General features: G+C 40.8%; 2 protein-coding genes across 4 annotated transcripts in view; both read right to left on the bottom strand.

Annotated features, from left to right (window-relative positions):
* Window positions 1-2022: 2022 nt before the first annotated feature.
* Window positions 2023-5303, bottom strand: CNTF (ciliary neurotrophic factor). 2 transcript variants are annotated; one of them, XM_011385735.2, is made up of 3 exons: window positions 5042-5303; window positions 3996-4163; window positions 2023-2887 (listed from the first exon to the last, which is right to left on the bottom strand). In XM_011385735.2, the coding sequence occupies exons 2-3, from the start codon at window positions 4107-4109 to the stop codon at window positions 2399-2401; spliced, it is 603 nt and encodes a 200-aa protein (XP_011384037.1). In that variant the 5' UTR covers window positions 4110-4163; window positions 5042-5303; the 3' UTR covers window positions 2023-2398. The 2 variants fall into 2 exon arrangements, with proteins under 2 accessions (XP_011384037.1, XP_023382032.1); XM_023526264.1 differs by having other exon boundaries at window positions 3996-5303.
* A 724-nt stretch (window positions 5304-6027) lies between these two features.
* ZFP91 (ZFP91 zinc finger protein) overlaps window positions 6028-16856 on the bottom strand; it is a 36305-nt gene continuing 25476 nt past the window's right edge. Inside the window, exons 4-11 of one of the 2 annotated variants that reach the window (XM_011385740.1) lie at window positions 16708-16744; window positions 15930-16028; window positions 15266-15400; window positions 14445-14495; window positions 13939-14017; window positions 12874-12988; window positions 10220-10319; window positions 6028-9877 (exon numbers count right to left, since the gene is read on the bottom strand). In XM_011385740.1, the coding sequence (XP_011384042.1) occupies window positions 9367-9877; window positions 10220-10319; window positions 12874-12988; window positions 13939-14017; window positions 14445-14495; window positions 15266-15400; window positions 15930-16028; window positions 16708-16744 (1127 nt within the window). In that variant the 3' untranslated portion in view covers window positions 6028-9366. Of the gene's footprint in view, window positions 9878-10219; window positions 10320-12873; window positions 12989-13938; window positions 14018-14444; window positions 14496-15265; window positions 15401-15929; window positions 16032-16707; window positions 16745-16856 lie in introns of both variants that reach the window. The other variant, XM_011385738.2, reaches the window with a different exon arrangement.

A 16856-nucleotide genomic window follows, 5' to 3' on the forward strand; every position in this document is an offset into this window, starting at 1 on the left:
TAGTCCTACCTTTCTTCATTAAACAAAAAGAGCCTAAAATACTATCCAGATAAATTGAAGAGCTTCATGTTAATAACTTTATCAATCAAAAATAGAGCTCTTAAGCAGAAGAAACAATTTAAGTGAGAAAAGCTTGAATGAAATACACCTCTAAGCATTCACAGAATTATCTACCTACCCCCTAATTACAGATAAATATAACCAAACAAAACCTCTAGGGGTAGCCAGACCCAAATGTTTATTATTGCCTCACTTTTAACCAGGCAACTCTTTCTTGTTTCTCTTTATGTGGTACTCAGCCAACCATGGCGGCGCAACTCACACCTCCCTCCTGCAGAAAGAAGCGACTCCTGGCTGTCTTTGAGCTCCTTCCTTTAACTCCCTAACACTTCAGCCTGTGCCTTACAATTCGAGCCGAGCATTGATTTCTTATGTGCATCCAAGCTCCTTTCTATACTAGAGAGCAGGCCCTTGCTTCCCTTGCTTTTCCGTAATTCCTAGCCCGGAGTCTTCTCATAATATTGACTTCATGGAATTTGGGAACATGAACCCATGTGGGAAAGGACACAAGCTAACACCCGTCCCATCTCATGCAACCTATGGGAGCTCACCCCCTCTGACTCAAGGGTCGGTTAAGAACACAGAAACCTCAAATAAGGAAACTAAGCTGATGTAGACCCCCAGTCTAGGGTCTCGAGTTTAATTAATTGGTAGGAAATGATACACCTGAGAACTTTTGGATTCACGCTTGTGCCACTAGTTCACAGGCCCGACTGCAAATGACCTTTCCCATGAACGCCCTTGTTTACCGGTCGGCACCTTTCCCGCTGTGGTTCTCTCCAGAACACGACACACAGAGCCCTGCCCCTTCGTGGCGAAGCGTGGAGGCTTTGCTGTGCATGGGTTCAGCATCCCTGGCACTCCCGCTGGGAACGGCGTCAGCCCTGCCCTCTCTCCTCATGACTAAGTCCAAGGAGCGTGTGCTGGGGAGTTCTGTGACTTTTTAACCCGAGCAGTATTCGCCCATCGTCCGTGAGTGCTTGGGTGACTGCATCACTGCCCTGATGACGGCGAATGCGTGGGAAGCGGGCATCGGCTGTGCCGACCCCAGATCCAAGAACGTTAGTGGACACTTCAAAGCAAGAGGTAGCACCGCACGCCCCAGCTTCCCAAGTTTGGAAGTTTGGTGGGATTTCCACTGCTCCTTCTTTGCCGAGTATGGATGACAAATAGTGCCTTTGACACTAAAATCGTGCCATTCAGGACATGTACAGTGGTCCCCCCTGATGCACAGGGACACAGTTTAAGACCCCCCCAGAGGACGCTTGAAACTGTGGAAAGTACAGAACCTGATGTATGTTTTTTCTTAACAGTAAGAGATGAACAACCAATAATAGATCAACTATGACAATATATTGTAACGGAAGTTATGTGAACGTGACCTCTCTCTCTCTCTCTGACAACTGAGACGGCCGTGACTCACAGGTGGGTAGTGGATACGGTGTGGATACGTTGGATGAAGGGATGATTCATGTCCTTTGGGGGATGAAGGGGGAATTCCCGAGATTTCATCACGCTACTCAGCACGGCGCGCAATTTAAAACTTATAAACTGCTTATTTCTGGAATTTCCCATTTAATATTTTCCGACTGCGACTGACACGGGGAACTGAAACCATGGAAACTGCAGAGGAGGGGGGCCACTGTCCGCGGCCGTTTTCTCAGTGTCAAGGACACATGCGCACAACTCCCACCCCGATGTGGCCAGAGGCGCCGTGAGAGAGGCTCATAATCGGGCCTCTAAAGTGAAGGGCAATAGGCTTTGGAATGAAAAAGAGCTGGGTTCAAACTCCGTGTGCCGTTTGCTAAGTGGGTAGCAGGCCAAGTGATGAATTTCGGTGAGCCTGCTACCTTCTCTACCAAAGGGGAATAACACCACCTCCCTCGACGGGGTTGTTGTGAAAAATTATAATATACATAAAGCCCCTGGCATATTGCTTCGACGTAGTAGATACTCAATAAATGTTAGTTACTATTTTTATTATCCAAGAGTTTGAATTAGCTAGAGTCCGTGATTTTAATTCACGGTTATCGTCCTCTCAGAAGAGCCATCCAGGGCCAGAGTTAAAAAATCTACTTATCCTGGGAGGCTGTTAGTTAGTGGGTAGAAAAAGTTAGAGCACTGAAGTGGAAGAATATTGCCCCTGCCACCACTTCCTGCCACCCCGACATCCCCCCACACTCCCGCCAATTAAACCTGCATGCCCACTTGTCCACGTCTCCAGCGCTATCGATGAAAACGCCTGTGGTCTTAGAGGTGTTCGAAATTTAAGAATGGGAAAGCAAGGCCTCAAAGCACTAGGTATATTCCATTAGAAAAGAAGGGGGTGGGGTAACTGCTACATTTTCTTGTCGTTGGCGACATAGTGGCTTCCATGTGCTGAGATCCCGATCTGATGAGAAGAAATGACTCGAAGGTCGTGAATGGACCTCACCGTCCACTGGGAAAGCTCCTGCAGCACCTTCAGGCCCCACAGCTTCTTCTCAAAGAGACCACCTTCTCCAGCAATGACGGGCAGCCCGTCGGCCTCGTTGTGGGGGATCTTGTGTTCCAGGAGCGCCATCAATTCCTCCAGCTGATAAGTGAAGGCAGCAACCTGCAGCAGAAGGGTGTGTATTGCTTGATGGAAGTCACCTTCAGCTGGAGAAAAATGCACTCGCTGGTCTTCTAAAAGCCTGGTCAACATCACGTGGAAGGTACGATAGGCTTGGAGGTTCTCTCGGAGTCTCTCGGCCTCAGTCAGCTCGCCCCACCGGTCAGTGCTCGCCGTTGGCACACCATCCACAGAGTCCAGGTTTATGTTCTCGTTCAGGCCCTGATGCTTCACCTGGCCAAGGATACAGAAAAACATCACGTCGTCTGTAATCACCCGGACATTCTTGCTTAATCTCTAGATCTCATATAAAATCTTATTTGCCTCCCTGGTCAAAGATCCAAATCGTAAAGGAAATAAAAAGTCTGGAACAGGAACTCTTGATTTGGGGTCCATGAGAGGTCTTTAGGAAGACCCTCTTCTCCTGAAATTATACACACTGCTTTGACTACCTGTTCATTTTCCTGGGGAGAAGAATCTGCAGCTTTCATTAGGTCCTAAGTGTTGAAAACCACTGGCCTAGAATAACTTTGCCTTTGCACTTCAAACTCCTTCCTAGAAACTGGAATGTTTTAATCACACCGGAGTTTTAAGTATTGTAAACATACTTGAAGATGCTGGCCACACCTAGGTAGCCCTAGAATGTAGCCAACGGTGAGGACAATCCTTTAGAGAATTCAGTGGGAATTAGTTTTAAAAAATGGGTACTCCGAAGTGTGATTTCTGACTGGTGGGGCCGTGTGAAGCTACTCTCCACGGGGCCTGGAGTGCTTCCACAGATGGCGTAGGAGCACAGATGAGGGTCTCCCTCTCTCAGAAAAACAATCTGATCTCACAGTGAACGCCTGAAGAATATAGCACTTCCCTTTCGATAGTGTGGGTAACCTTTCTATTCAGACCCAGAAACACTTCTGACACATGTAATTAATAAGTGGGTGGCTAATACGTTATAGGAGAAACTTCTTTCACGTACATAGCTCAAAAATTCAGAACAATGTCTACGAAGAGCTCATACTCAGAGGGCTCATGGTTAATCTATTCTGGTAGAATTCAGAGTGTAGGCAGCCTAATTAAAAACAGCCTCCAAGACGTAGAGCCAAAGCTTCCTAAAATCCCTTCCTAAATGTACATTTTCTTATTCAAGGAACATGTCTCGACAACCTAGATAAGGTCACATGAGTTTCCTTAAGGGAGGGGACCATGTCAAATGACATGTGCCCAACATACGACTGACTGTATGATTGGGACTTTCATAACTGGTAATGAGGCTGGAGCATGATGGTAAGGAGTTGGATCGGAAGAGATGATGTGAAAATAGACAACAGAAAAATAGGCAACTTACATAAGATTCCGTAAGAGCAGTCAGGTCGGAACGCATCTTCCTCGCTAGCCAGATAGAGCGGCTACACAGGTCCCGGCGGTGAGGGGTCAGCAGGGAGTGCTCTGCGAAAGCCATCCCCTAGCTCAGCCGTCCCAGGAAACGAGTGAGCTGGGCTTGCTTCTGTTTACACTGGTCCAGATAACAAATGTGACTCTCAGACTAAAACCACTGGGTATTCTCTACTAGTGGAATTGTACAAACTCCCCACCCCCACCCCCCGCCTGACTCAGAGGTGGCAGCAAATTCCTGGCTGTGGAATTTTGTGCCTGTGGAATCAAAGGCCCCTATTTAATCAGCTTTTTCCCGCTGCAGCATCTGCCTCCATCTCTCTCCTCCACCGAGTGCCTAGCGTACTTGTTTTTATATCATTGTTTTGCTTTTGCACTTAGCAACAAGGTCACTATCACACTAATAATCCTCATGACACCCCTGCCTAATTGCTATCTGTTTTATACACACAGATAATCATTTTATTTTTCACCCTTCCTTGTGTTCCCTATGTCCTCCCACTTTTTTCTTTTGGCTTGGTATTCACAGCATTACTTTATTGATATAGCTATCGTTTATGAAGTACCTACCATGGGCCAGACACTGTGCTAAAGGCTTTAAAGCCTTTATTTACTCTTCAGAATAATTCTGAGATAAATATTATTTCTCCCATCTTAAGAAGAAATTGAGGTTAAAGGAATGAATGTGCACAAAATCTAATAACGAGGCTCAAAATGTAAATATAGGTCTTTCTCTCACTGACTTTCCAATTCTATTCTCTAGGTAGTTCACATTCTGTTCAATAAACAATGTTTATGTGAGAGAGATCCTTTAAGAATATAGCCTCTTTTTACTCCCATCCTTCTGCTATGTTTTAAAAGTTAAATTGACAATTAAAAATCAGCTAAGCAAGCATCTCTAGTCTCAATCACGGTGCCTTCCTTGGAACTGCTACAAGAGGAGGAAGGGACTGTTTAGGCCTGCTCTTTTCCCAAGGACAGGAAACACCCAACACTGACCTGGTAACATTTCTAAGGCAGTCTCACTCAAGTGACAACATGCTTTTCTTCCTTCCTTATCGGTCGTACCACATGTTTAACGAAATAGGAGAACGAGTTAGGCTTTCAAATGAGGGCAAAAAGAGTTTAAAAGCTCTTAAGAGAATTGCTCCTCTGTCACATGAACGCAGCAGGTCAGAGCAGCGGTCCCCAACCTTTTTGGCACCAGGGACCGGGGCTCCTACAAGAATCTAGTCTGATGATCTGAGGTGGAGCTGAGGTGGTGATGCTGGCGCTGGAGAGCGGTTTCCAATATAGATGAAGCTTCGCTGGCTGGCCCACCGCTTACCTCCTGCTGTGCGGTCTGGTTCCTAACAGGCCATGGACTGGTACCGATCTGTGGCCTGGGGGTTGGAGACCCTTTGGGTTAGAAGATGATGCTAATTGGGTTAAGAGTTGCAAGTTTCATCCTCAAATGAATCAATTAGCTTTCACTATTTCATATGACAGACATTACCTCTGAAGTGAAACACATCTTTTCAGGGGCAAAGGGAGAAAGAAACAAGGCCTGGCTGGCTGTCACAGCAAGGCTTCTAAGAAAGTAGGATTCTGTCTTCTTTTTAAAAAAGTCAGTACTTGACATACACTGAGTTTTGTGAAGAAGCACTGATATTAAATGCTAGCAAGGTTTTGCCATTATCAGAGTGAAATTAACCTCACGGCATCCCTGACGTTCTTGTTACTAGATAAATATGGCCACACTTCCTAGGGGAAGGCTGTTGTTGAAACATGGGTTTTCCAAGTTTGCCATAAGATCACAGGATCATACAGCACCTCGGCATTAGAAATCAAGAACCTTACAGTCAAGTTGACCACCTGATTCTCAGCAGGAGTGAACAGTGTCTGCCACGAATCCTGCTGAGGGCACGTGGTTTTCTTATTTAGCAGCATCGGTGTTTTCACCCTGGGACAACTGTAACTCAGTACAACCAAGGAAGACCCGTTGCTTCCATAAAGACAATTTTATTTTTCTTCTTTACATATTTATTTTGGATATGCCTTGTCTAGATTAAGAGAAAACAAGGATTTGAAAAGCAGAGTATCCCTTTTATTATAATTTCTTTTTACATAACCTTTTCAACCTAGATTCAGGTAACTACCTGTCTCTCCCATCATAGGAGAAGGGTCCTGCACATTACAATAGGCAAAAAGGCTTTTAGGAAATAAAATATTTTAAATTGATCCATTACAATTTTTCAATTTTCTTGAGTACATTGGAAAGTGGGAAAAAGACAGGAAGGAAAAATGGTTTTCCAAACAACCAGACTGTAACATCCTCTAGGTTTAATACACTCTTTATATTTTTTCTCCAAACAGGTACAAAGGAGGTTCAAGTGCTCTATGTGGATGCTTTTCCATACCTTAATATATATATTTTTTTACTCCCAGTAATCCTGGCCAGTGTTAAATCTAAACTCTCTGAAGCACATTAAGTCTCAATTATGCAAAATAACCCTGGGCAAACACAAACAAGGGGGAAGCATAGAAATAATGCTTATATCTCAACTACATTTTCAGAATCTAGAACTGCCAATTCGAGATGGGGAATATGCAGTGGGGAGAAAAGGTTACAGAATGTGATTAAGAATCGGAAATTTAGAATTTTAAGATTAAAAGAGCTTCTTGGAAGGACAATGAAGTAAACAGCACGAGGAGCGTAAAGGAATAAGGGAAGAGGGCCCAGTATAAGTCGGTTTATTATCAACTCCATCTTATGCTAGCATCCCTTTCTCGAAAGGAAAAAGATAAAAGTCCATAAAAAATATTTCAAAAGGTACTGCAAACTGCTATGATAATTTGTTGAAGCAAATTGCAGGCAATTGGTAGCTACAAAGAGGACCCCCACCCACCAAAAAAAAAAAAAAAAAAAAAAAGGAAAAGAAAGGAGAAAGAACATAAAGTTTCTATTAGAACTAACTAGTTGCTTTTGGTGGGGAGAGGAGTGTGAGATAGGAAAGAACACATTTTCCTTCTATCTCATAAGAAAATTTAATGCAGTTTGCTTTTATGTAGGTGGCTAAAATATCTGATGACTAACCACTAAAATGTAATTTATGGACACTAAGGATAAAATAAATGTGACAAAGACAATGTGGAGAATAGATGCTAGCTAGTGAAACAGAACAAAATGGACTTACATGGGAGGTGAACAACTTTGTTGTGGGCCCACCCAATAAATCTTATATTTCCAAATCTACTCAACATACCAAAGTCAACTCCAAATCCTTACTGTGGGCAGGAAAGCATATTCTATATCCCTTCTATCCTTATTCCATTTTCTACCCCCACAATGGAGGGTTGGCAGGTCTGCAACATTCTGAAAAGAAACAATAGTGCATTCAAGACTGTGCACTGTAGGTGTTTCACTCCCTATTCCCTGGCATCCCAACCGCTGACACCAGTGGGTGTCAAGTAAGCCTCTTTCAGAGATGACATTTTGTTACCCCTCTTTTTGGGAAAAAAACAAAAGAGAAAATTGATAAACTTTGTAGTTTTAGTGTTTGTGAAAAACAAGCTGTTCCTTATTTTGTTCTCCGCAAAACTTCATTCTTTCCAACAGCATCGCACATTTCTGACAAACAATGAACAGGGCAGGCCTTGAATTCTTGCTTCTGAGGTACACAGGAGGCTAGACATTGCCCTGATAATTCCCTAAAAATGAGCCAGAATAGGTTTTTAGTCTTCTGGGAGTTACAAACTCGTATAAAACCACTACTTGTCTCTCCCGTGGACAGCGATAAGCAATCCACATGATGAAAATCCTTATCGCAAGGGAAGTGGTAATTCCCAGAATTTCAGGTGAAAGCCAAAGCCATTACCATACAGACCATTAGCTTTGTCTATTGAAGCCTTTCCTCTTCTGAAGTGACATTAAAAAGGAAACAAAATAGAACAATTTTCTTTGACTTAAACCTGTACGACTCACAGACTATTCCTTCACTAATGGCAGTGTCCTTCACTAATCGGGAGCTACAATGAACCAATGACAATGATAAAGCAAAGCAAAAACAACGACGACGACAAAGCAAGGGGCCAGCGTTGGGCCAATAGGGAGGTATGTGTAAAGAAATGATGGGGACAAAACAAAATCAAATCTGCAAGAGAAAATCTGTTATCTATAATTCAGACCCTGAACAACCTTCATCCCCTCAAAATTCCTAAGTCTCAATGCTCTAAAAACTCACAGAGCACTAATTACGACAAACCTAACATTATTCCCTAAAAATTAGGCTTCCGAAAAAGCACTAACCTACTGTAGTGATTTTATTAGTGCTGAGGACCAGCTTAAAGGCCACTGGAGAGCTATGATTTGAGGCTGGCTGTGCTTCTTCAACCCTCTATCTTGCCTTCAATAGTACCTCTTATGGAAAGGACCCCATGTCAGAATAATCTACTCTCTCCCAGCCCCACACAATATAGCAAAAAGACAAAAAAAAAAAAAAAAATCAGACTTTCCGTTAATAAATAAGGAATCTCAGGTTCCACAACACAAAAACACACATGTTCAAAGTGCAAATTTCTGCCATTAGTCTGGGACTTTACTCACTGTCTCACTGATACACAGCCCTGTCCTATGGTCAAAGAGACCACGCAGAGGGCAGTCCCCTCCCTCTCGGGAGCCTGCTTCAAAGCAAGCGAGCACCACTGAGAACCATATGGACGTGTTAGGAGGGGGACTGAGCTGCTGGGATCAGAGAGGAGGGAAGTGGTCCCCAGGTATCCTTCCTTTCCGAAACCCAGTGGGGAATGGAGGAAAAGGGATGAGAGATGTGTGCTGTTTTAACAGCTCACCCTAAGGGGCCCTAAAGTGCCAAGTCAAGCTGCCAGCCTCTAGAGATTAGAATTACAGGATACGTTAGGGGACAGTGTTGCGATGGGTAAGCCAGAACCACAGGGCAGCAGGAAAGGAGGAGGGGTTCAGAGGACAGTAACACACCATTAGAGTTAAAAGCTGACCCGGAGCACATCAGAGTTACAGGCTGGAGAAGGGGATCTGCTGACGAGCAAGAAGTCCGCCTGGCTGGAAGTGAGCATGAGGATGACCCTCACTTTAATAAGAGCTTCTTATTTTTTGTCTGCCTTCTGGTAAAGGCAACATCGATTTTATAAAGGGGACAAGAGAGGGAGAAGGGGTGGGTGTATGTGTGTGTGCTGTGATCCACAATGGAAAGAGCAGGCCCTTCGGTTATTTTACTAGATTTTAAATGCTTAAAATTTTTTTTTGTCCTTTTTATCTTTTAAGTACAAAGTCTGAGCTGTCCCAGTGCCCCAAATCTTCCCTGCTACTAAGGTCCAGTAGAGTCTGAATCTTCAATCAGAACCTCTGTGGTAGCACCGAGTATATCCGAGTTCATGACCAGCCCTTCAGTGCCGCCACTGCTGCCACCAGCCACAAAGATCTTCCCATCAGCCATCAGGCTCACCCGCTCCGTCCCACTGCAGTACGACTTTGACACGCCTTCTGCCTCTAGCAGGAGGCACTCTCCAGAGGTGGAGTTTCCCAAGGGCTCAGGAAGAAGAGGAAGCCCCTGACCGTCTGCAGGTTGTGTCAGGGACTCTGGGTTAGTGCCCAAGATATCTGTGCTGGTGATGAGGGCGCCTGCATTGGCAGCCAGAGCTTCGGCGATCAGCACCTCAGGGTGGCTTTTTGCTTTGTGAGCCACTACACTGTCCTTCTTCTCAAATTTTTTGCCACAGATATTGCAAGAGAACTGGTAGAAGGAGTCTGCGTCATGCTTCTTCATGTGCCAATTAAGGGATGCCTTTTGCCGACAGGTGAATCCACAGATCTCGCATCTAAGGAGAGTGGAAGAGGAAATGGCTGATCACACAGAGAAATAAAAGCTCTCAATTCAGAGTCAGGGTGGGAATGCAGAGATCACATTTATAAGCAACAGTCAGTAACATATACTTCTTGTGAAAGATCAGGAAAAAGTACTAGATGAACACTAATCTGATTTCTTCTGTTTGTCTGAAAGATAGAAAAAGGTCACTAAGTAGTTCCCCCAACAACGCCCACTTTAATCTGATATATTAAAAAAAAGAATAGTGGCAGCTGAAATGTTTGTAAAGGAGCCAACCCTCAGGTGGGGTACAAGTACTTCCCAGCCAGATGTTCACCAGTAAATAAATACTCACTGTAATGGCTTCTCGCCAGTATGAATCATCCGATGCACTGCCAGATTGTGAGAACTCTTGAAGGCCCGAGCGCAGTATTCACAAATATAATCCCTTTGATCTAAGAAAAGTAATGTGGTTAGTGTTCCATTTAGAATCCCTCTAAGAATTTTTCTTTCTGGTGTACGATAAGCAAGCAGACGATCAAGCAGGTCAATGCAGAGTAAAAGCAACACATTGTTCAATGTATAAACCTTTGGGTAAACAAAATTTTTAAAAGAAATATATAGTTTTCATCTTTTTCTTTAAACCAATACATTCAGTAGCATGAGGACCTGTTCAAACAAGGAAACAAAAAAACCTAGATAGAAATATGAGAACTGAAGTCATAATCTCAATTTTATCAGTAATCCAGATCTTAGATGAACTGCTTAGCAAGTAAACAACTACATTTTCCATAGATTTTATTCTTTAAAAGTTTTTCACACACTGTGAAAGCTGAATGCTTTTGTATAAAGAATTTGGCCTTCAAACAACAACGACAGACCAAAAGAACCACCACCGTGAGCAAAGAATTTGGCATTCCTCAGAAGAAAAGTAATCCATATCTAAAGTGGTAATCATCTACTTTAGGTTTAAAAAAATGTTACACAAGAGAAACAATTTACATTTCTCTCAAAAGATGCAAGTTGCTGCTATCAAATACATCTCACCGTACCTGTATCTACCTCATTCTCCTACCCCGTATCTTCTACACCATTCAACTACCTCCCTCTGTCATTTCACAGGCCCCCCCAATTTCACAGGATTTTTGATGAATCTGTTAAGAGTATGGAACCTATGAGGCAAAGGAGTATTGGACTTAATTATTTCTTCATCACTTGGTTCACAAGAGAGTAGACAAACAGACGCTCAATATTGTTTGTTGAGGGAATGACACTGTATTTTCTATGCCTTACACTTAAGATTACCACAAAGAGTGAAAACACGAGGATAAGTTAAAAGGCAAACAGTAACGAATTTAATCCTATACTTTATCCCAAATAGTTTTAAAACAAAGTGTGGGGAAACAGGTTTTTCTCAAGCTTGAATATACTTGGGAATCACCTGGGATCTAATTAAATGCAGATACTGATCCGGCAGGTCTGAGGCAGGGCCTGATGCTCTGTATCTAACAAGAGCTCAAGTGATGCCAGTGCTTGTTGGTCTAAATGTCGAGTAGCAAGCTCTAAAAACGCACACTCCTAACCCAGGGGACCCCGCATTATCTCCTGGGTCTTGTCTACTTTTTTAGCTCCACAGTGGCATCATGGCAAACTGGTGGGGTACCCATTTGCTTAAATAAATTGTATTTTCAAAGGAAGTCCACATATACTAATTTGGAAAAGGAAAACTCACAACACTGACATAACACTGTATTAACCAAATATTAGTATTTGGAATTAACTAAATTTCTAAAAGTGACTTTGTCATCGTAGACTTACGACATTTAGCTAGAATAGTCTAAAAACTGGTTGTCAGAAAGTACTTTTCTACAGGATAAAATAGTTTAACAGGAAGAAAAAAATGTGGAGAAATGGCAGCACCTGGCAAGAAGCAGCGCAGCCAGCATCGTCTCTGAAAAAACGTAACGTAATTCAAACACTGTAGACTTTGGAATAATTAAGACTGGTATTTTGAAAGTCTACCACATGCCAGGCCCTGTGCAATCATTAGCACTTTCTATGTTATCTCATTTCCTTTTTATAATAACCCATCATACTGGTTTCATTATTATTCTTGATTTGCCTTAGTCACACACACCGTAAATGATGCAAAGGGGACATATATCAGTATGATCTTGGGCAAGAGACATGAATGGCACCTCTGCAACTGGAATTCCCAGCCTCACCTTCTACGACTTGAGAAAGTAACATGTAATAATCAAGTGTCCAGCATATCTTTGACTAGCTCTCATATCCAGCCAAATTCTTCCCATTAGCTACACTGCACCAAGATTATCAGTAGCTAAAAATGAGTGGAATTTGAATTCACTTTATAATGTGTATAACCGAGACATTCAGTTTCTCTTTTTGAGTCAAACAGCTCCTACATGAGGTTACATGTGAATTCAATAGCAGCAGAAGTCCCAGGAGCTCTTCAGTAGTTACCATAAACTACAAGCAAACCTCTCTACCACTTAGGCTTTCTCTTCATAATCTTCACTTTTAAACCATAAGAGCTACTACAAGCATCTACCCGAATTGGAATTAAAAAATCCTGCTTTTGCTAAAAACTAGTTGTGTGAACACAAGTAAATTATTTAATGTTGCTAAGCTTCTGGTTTCTTGGATGTAAAACAAGGCCAATACAAGCAAACCTGGTGAGGCTGAATGGATGGCTAAGTAAGAATATATGTAAAGTGTCTGGTCCACAGTCGATACAGAGTGTGTACTCAAAAAAAGACCATTAGCAATGTCATGGAAGTTCATCTCAAAGAAGTCAAAGGAAAACAATTAAAAGCCCTAGTTTATTCATCCCCTGTAAAATTTGTTTTATTACATTTTTTCCCACCTTTCTCCCACGCTTGACTGTAGATTCTTTTAAGATTTCTGTTAGAAAAAAAAATCATTACCAATCTACACTTAAAAGTGCAGTGTATTAGCTACTTGATAAACATTTTTTTTAAAAAGTACCGGTATGATGTTTGGCGTGTCGCAGAAGTTGCTTCTGGAGCCTGAAGAGTCGCCCACAGGAGGGATGGGGACATACATATTTCTTCTTCAGCAAATGCTGATATTTAATGTGGTGCTAAACAGTAAAAGAAAGTGAAAAAGGATAAAAATTAAGGCTTCCTGAATGCTTGTTCCTTTGCTAAGTTAAAAGCACTGAAGGACAATCAAGTACTTTGTATAAGGATAGGAGGAGGCAGCACATTCAAGAGGTTAACAACATCGGCTGTGGCAACAGGCTTGGATTCCAATCTGGGTTTGCTGTTTACTAGCAGTGTGAAATCAGATGATATATACTTAAACACTGCAAACTCCAGTTCTCATTTGTAAAATGGAGATCATGATAACTGTCTTACAGTGTTCTTGTGGGGATCTAGAGATTACATATTGTATGGTGCTTAGTGCAGCAAATGGCACATAGCAAAAGAATACTAGCTAACGTTAGTATAACAGAGCCAGAAATCAGACCTTAATCTCATGTTATACTTGCTGCTAAACTGAAGATCAAACAGGCATTTATTTCTTAAGCTTTAGTAATTCGTATTTCACTTTCATGTTTTCTGCCAGACCTAACGTAAGTTGTATCTTTATTCACGTTAAAAAAAAAAATCTACACACTTAAAACCTACAAACTAAAATTTTTAAATTTATTATAAACAATATTCAATAAATCACTGGTTTGAGTTACTAATTTTATTTTTAAAAAGTACACATTAAAATAAAATCTGTTCATCTGTGTTTTGGAATGTCGTTACAATCATCTCTTATATCAGAAGTACTTACACCACGATGGGAAACACTGGAATTTTCCAAGATTCCAAGGAAATTCTCCATTTGGGCTCACGTTGTTAAACACCTTTTTTTTTTTTTTTAACGCGATGATTGAAGTAATTTTACATTGAAAGATTTTCTTAACATTTCATGTCAATGATAAAGCCTACACAAGTTCACAAATTATAATTTGTGAACTATGAGAGCTAGTAATGGAGCGTGACCTGAAAGGCTGCCTTACATAACAACTTCACTGACCTGCAAATAACGAGGGTGAGCAAGAACAGTTCCACATCCTTCCATCTCACAACGAACATATTGGATTGGAGGTTTTTTTCTATTATCAATATGGAGGAGAAAAGTTAGCAAAAGAGGCAGTCTGTTGCCTTTCACTGAAAGTGCACTATTAGAGAATAGTAAGTTTATAGTATGAAGAATTAAAACCTCTTTACTAGTATATAGCTTGCATAGAATTTATGTTAGAAGTAACCAGAAATTGCCAAATGTTTAATAATGTTTATAAAAAACAAAGCAAAATAAACCAGCAACCCCCCCAAAAGGTAAAGAACTATTAAGATTTTTAGAAACTTTAAGATCCTGCAGTGGAAATAAAAATATAGTAACACTGAATCAAGAACATTAGTGAAACTGCTTTTGTGAAATTTTTAAATAGCCATTCCTGCAAGATTATTATGACTAAATATGTGAGTCAACTACCTACCACCAGAAAAAAGATACAACATAGTAGGAGTATAAATTCTCACCTTCTTTTGGGTAATCGTGGACTTTTGTCATCTTTTCGTCTTCTTCCTCTCCTATAATTAAAACAGAATAAATAAACTGCCCACATATTCCAGACTGAAGCTTGAGTGAAGTATTGCTGTAAACAATACTCAAGACCAAAGCACAGGTGGCAGAAACAAAGGGCAACGCAGAATACATAAAGTCACAGACATATCTTGCAACCAAAGATTTCACTCTGAAGTTAATTTCACTTTCAAGTAAGTCTGTATCACAAGTTAATATACATCTTCCATAAACTATATAATACTATGGAAGATGTGGATAAACCTCAAGGTTACTATTTGAAGAGCTGTTTCAGTGAAAAGTCTATCATTTAAATTTTGTCAATTTAAAAAGTAGAGTAAAAAGAGTGTATCACCTAAAACTCCCCAAAATATAAACTATACTCTCCTTGCGATAGAACCAAAAAGCCTAAACACTTGAAAAAATCTTATTTCTGCAACAGGAAATTGTTGCCAGACAGAAAATTTTTACCTGGTCAAGGTTATTATGTCATTTACCTTCTGGCCCTTCTTTCGAAGGTCAACATTTGCCACACTTTTTCTTGCTGTTCTATTCTCTGCATCCCTATACCCACTATCTTACCCACTCGTTTGTATGTCTTTTAAGCATTGCTTTGCATTAAACTTTTCAAACGTTTGAGAAGAGTCTCTGCAATAAAACTGTCAGCTGCTTGGGGCAGCAGTATGTACGTGTCAACATCCCTACTCACACTCCCACACCCTGTGTTCCACTAGGGAAATCTGTTAGGTTTCCATTTTAATAGCAATTGCCCACTCACTTCCTAGGCGGTTCCTCATCCTCCCTAATTTCATTCTCTTCTTCTTTCACCTCTACCTCTACTTCCACTTTAATTTCTTTCTTCTCTTTCTCTTCTTTCACCTTCCCTGATTTTCTCCGTGGCTTTGGGGTTTCCCTGAAAACACAAATACATTTCAACATTGTTAACTAGCAGAGGATATTTTCAAGGAAAACTGACAAGGTAAAGCCTAGTGTTACCACTGACTTATTGTAAAATTATGATCCTCAGCTCATGAAATGTGATTTCCAGACAACCATTCCTCATATGGACAGTAATAAGTATTTAAAACCTATGGGATGACTCCCCAGGCTAATGACGCTCTAGAAGGAAATCTCACTATAGTTGTAAAGAAAAACAAGGTAAAAATAGAAAATTCTAAGTATTCAGGCAATTCATGATATCTTATCATAATAAAACATGCAGACATCATAATGATATGGAAATGATCAAAATAAATGGAAGAAAGGGCTGTACAAGGGGGTAATAAGATAATGTTAGATTTGCAAAATTAGTGCATAACTAATTATCCATTTAAAATTAAGACTATACCCATTAGTTTGGCAATATGGCAAGAAAAAAGCCTGGCAACAGTTATTTCCTAACTCATTTTTCACTGACATATCTAGAGTAAAATGAGACATGCCTTTCTAAATGGGGTTTGTAGGTCTCATCTCTTGGGTCATCTTTGAATGGTATTTCCTCTTCACTGATTAACATCTCTTCTTCCTCCTCTTCCTCATCACTACTAAAAAGAAGCAAATAAAAATTAGAAATTCTAATGTAAGGATTATATCTGAGAAAATTCGATTTTCTAATTTTCATATATGTGCTGCCAAAGAGAGCACTGGATTTTATTTGGTAATTTTTTTAGAGATAGCCAAAGAGTCACAAGAAGTTATCTAGACTTTTTATACTTAGTCTAGTTGAATTGCAATCCAGCTCCTTCATCCTGAAGACCTAGAACTGAAAATCCTAGATATGCTATCACTTCATTAAATAAGGTAATGACTACTCAATGACATGAAGAGTTAAAAATCAATCGACTCTATAATACCACATCTAGTAATCTGCTGTATCAAAAAAGATCCATCCACACACAGAAAAAAAAATTCGCATGACTTATCACTCAAGATACTGATAAAATTTCAATACCCTGATCTAAAACACTCACATTTCATATTACTGCCTAGCATGGAATAAGCCAGAACACAGAAGATACTCAAGACAATTTCTAAACTACATAACTAAAGGTTACATGGTTAAAACTGTCATCAAGAACAAAGCAAAACCTAAACTGAATACCAAAACTGAAGTTAATTTCTGTTACAGCTCAAAATACGTTCAAGTAGAAAACAACTTTGAATTGTTTAATATGACTGTACTCTAGGTCCCCAAGGGTTTAAGTATGAAAAGCTTCTTACCTAATGCCACCTGGAGATTGACGCTCTTCTGCAACATCTGGAAAAATAAAGCCAAAATGAGACTTACGTAGGTATATTTTCTCCCTATAACTGAGAGACTCGAAGCAAATTACTATCTGAGGTAATCACACAAAAGGAGAACATCTGCA

This window comes from Pteropus vampyrus, unplaced genomic scaffold (assembly GCF_000151845.1).
Source record: "Pteropus vampyrus isolate Shadow unplaced genomic scaffold, Pvam_2.0 Scaffold771, whole genome shotgun sequence".
Lineage (NCBI taxonomy): Eukaryota > Metazoa > Chordata > Mammalia > Chiroptera > Pteropodidae > Pteropus > Pteropus vampyrus.

Coding starts and splice junctions, on each gene's coding strand:
- CNTF (XM_011385735.2), bottom strand. CDS start 4,109: ATGGCTTTCGCAGAGCACTCCCTGCTGACCCCTCACCGCCGGGACCTG. Junction 2,888..3,995: donor CTGCTCTTACGGAATCTTAT/GTAAGTTGCCTA, acceptor ATCCTTGGCCAG/GTGAAGCATCAGGGCCTGAA.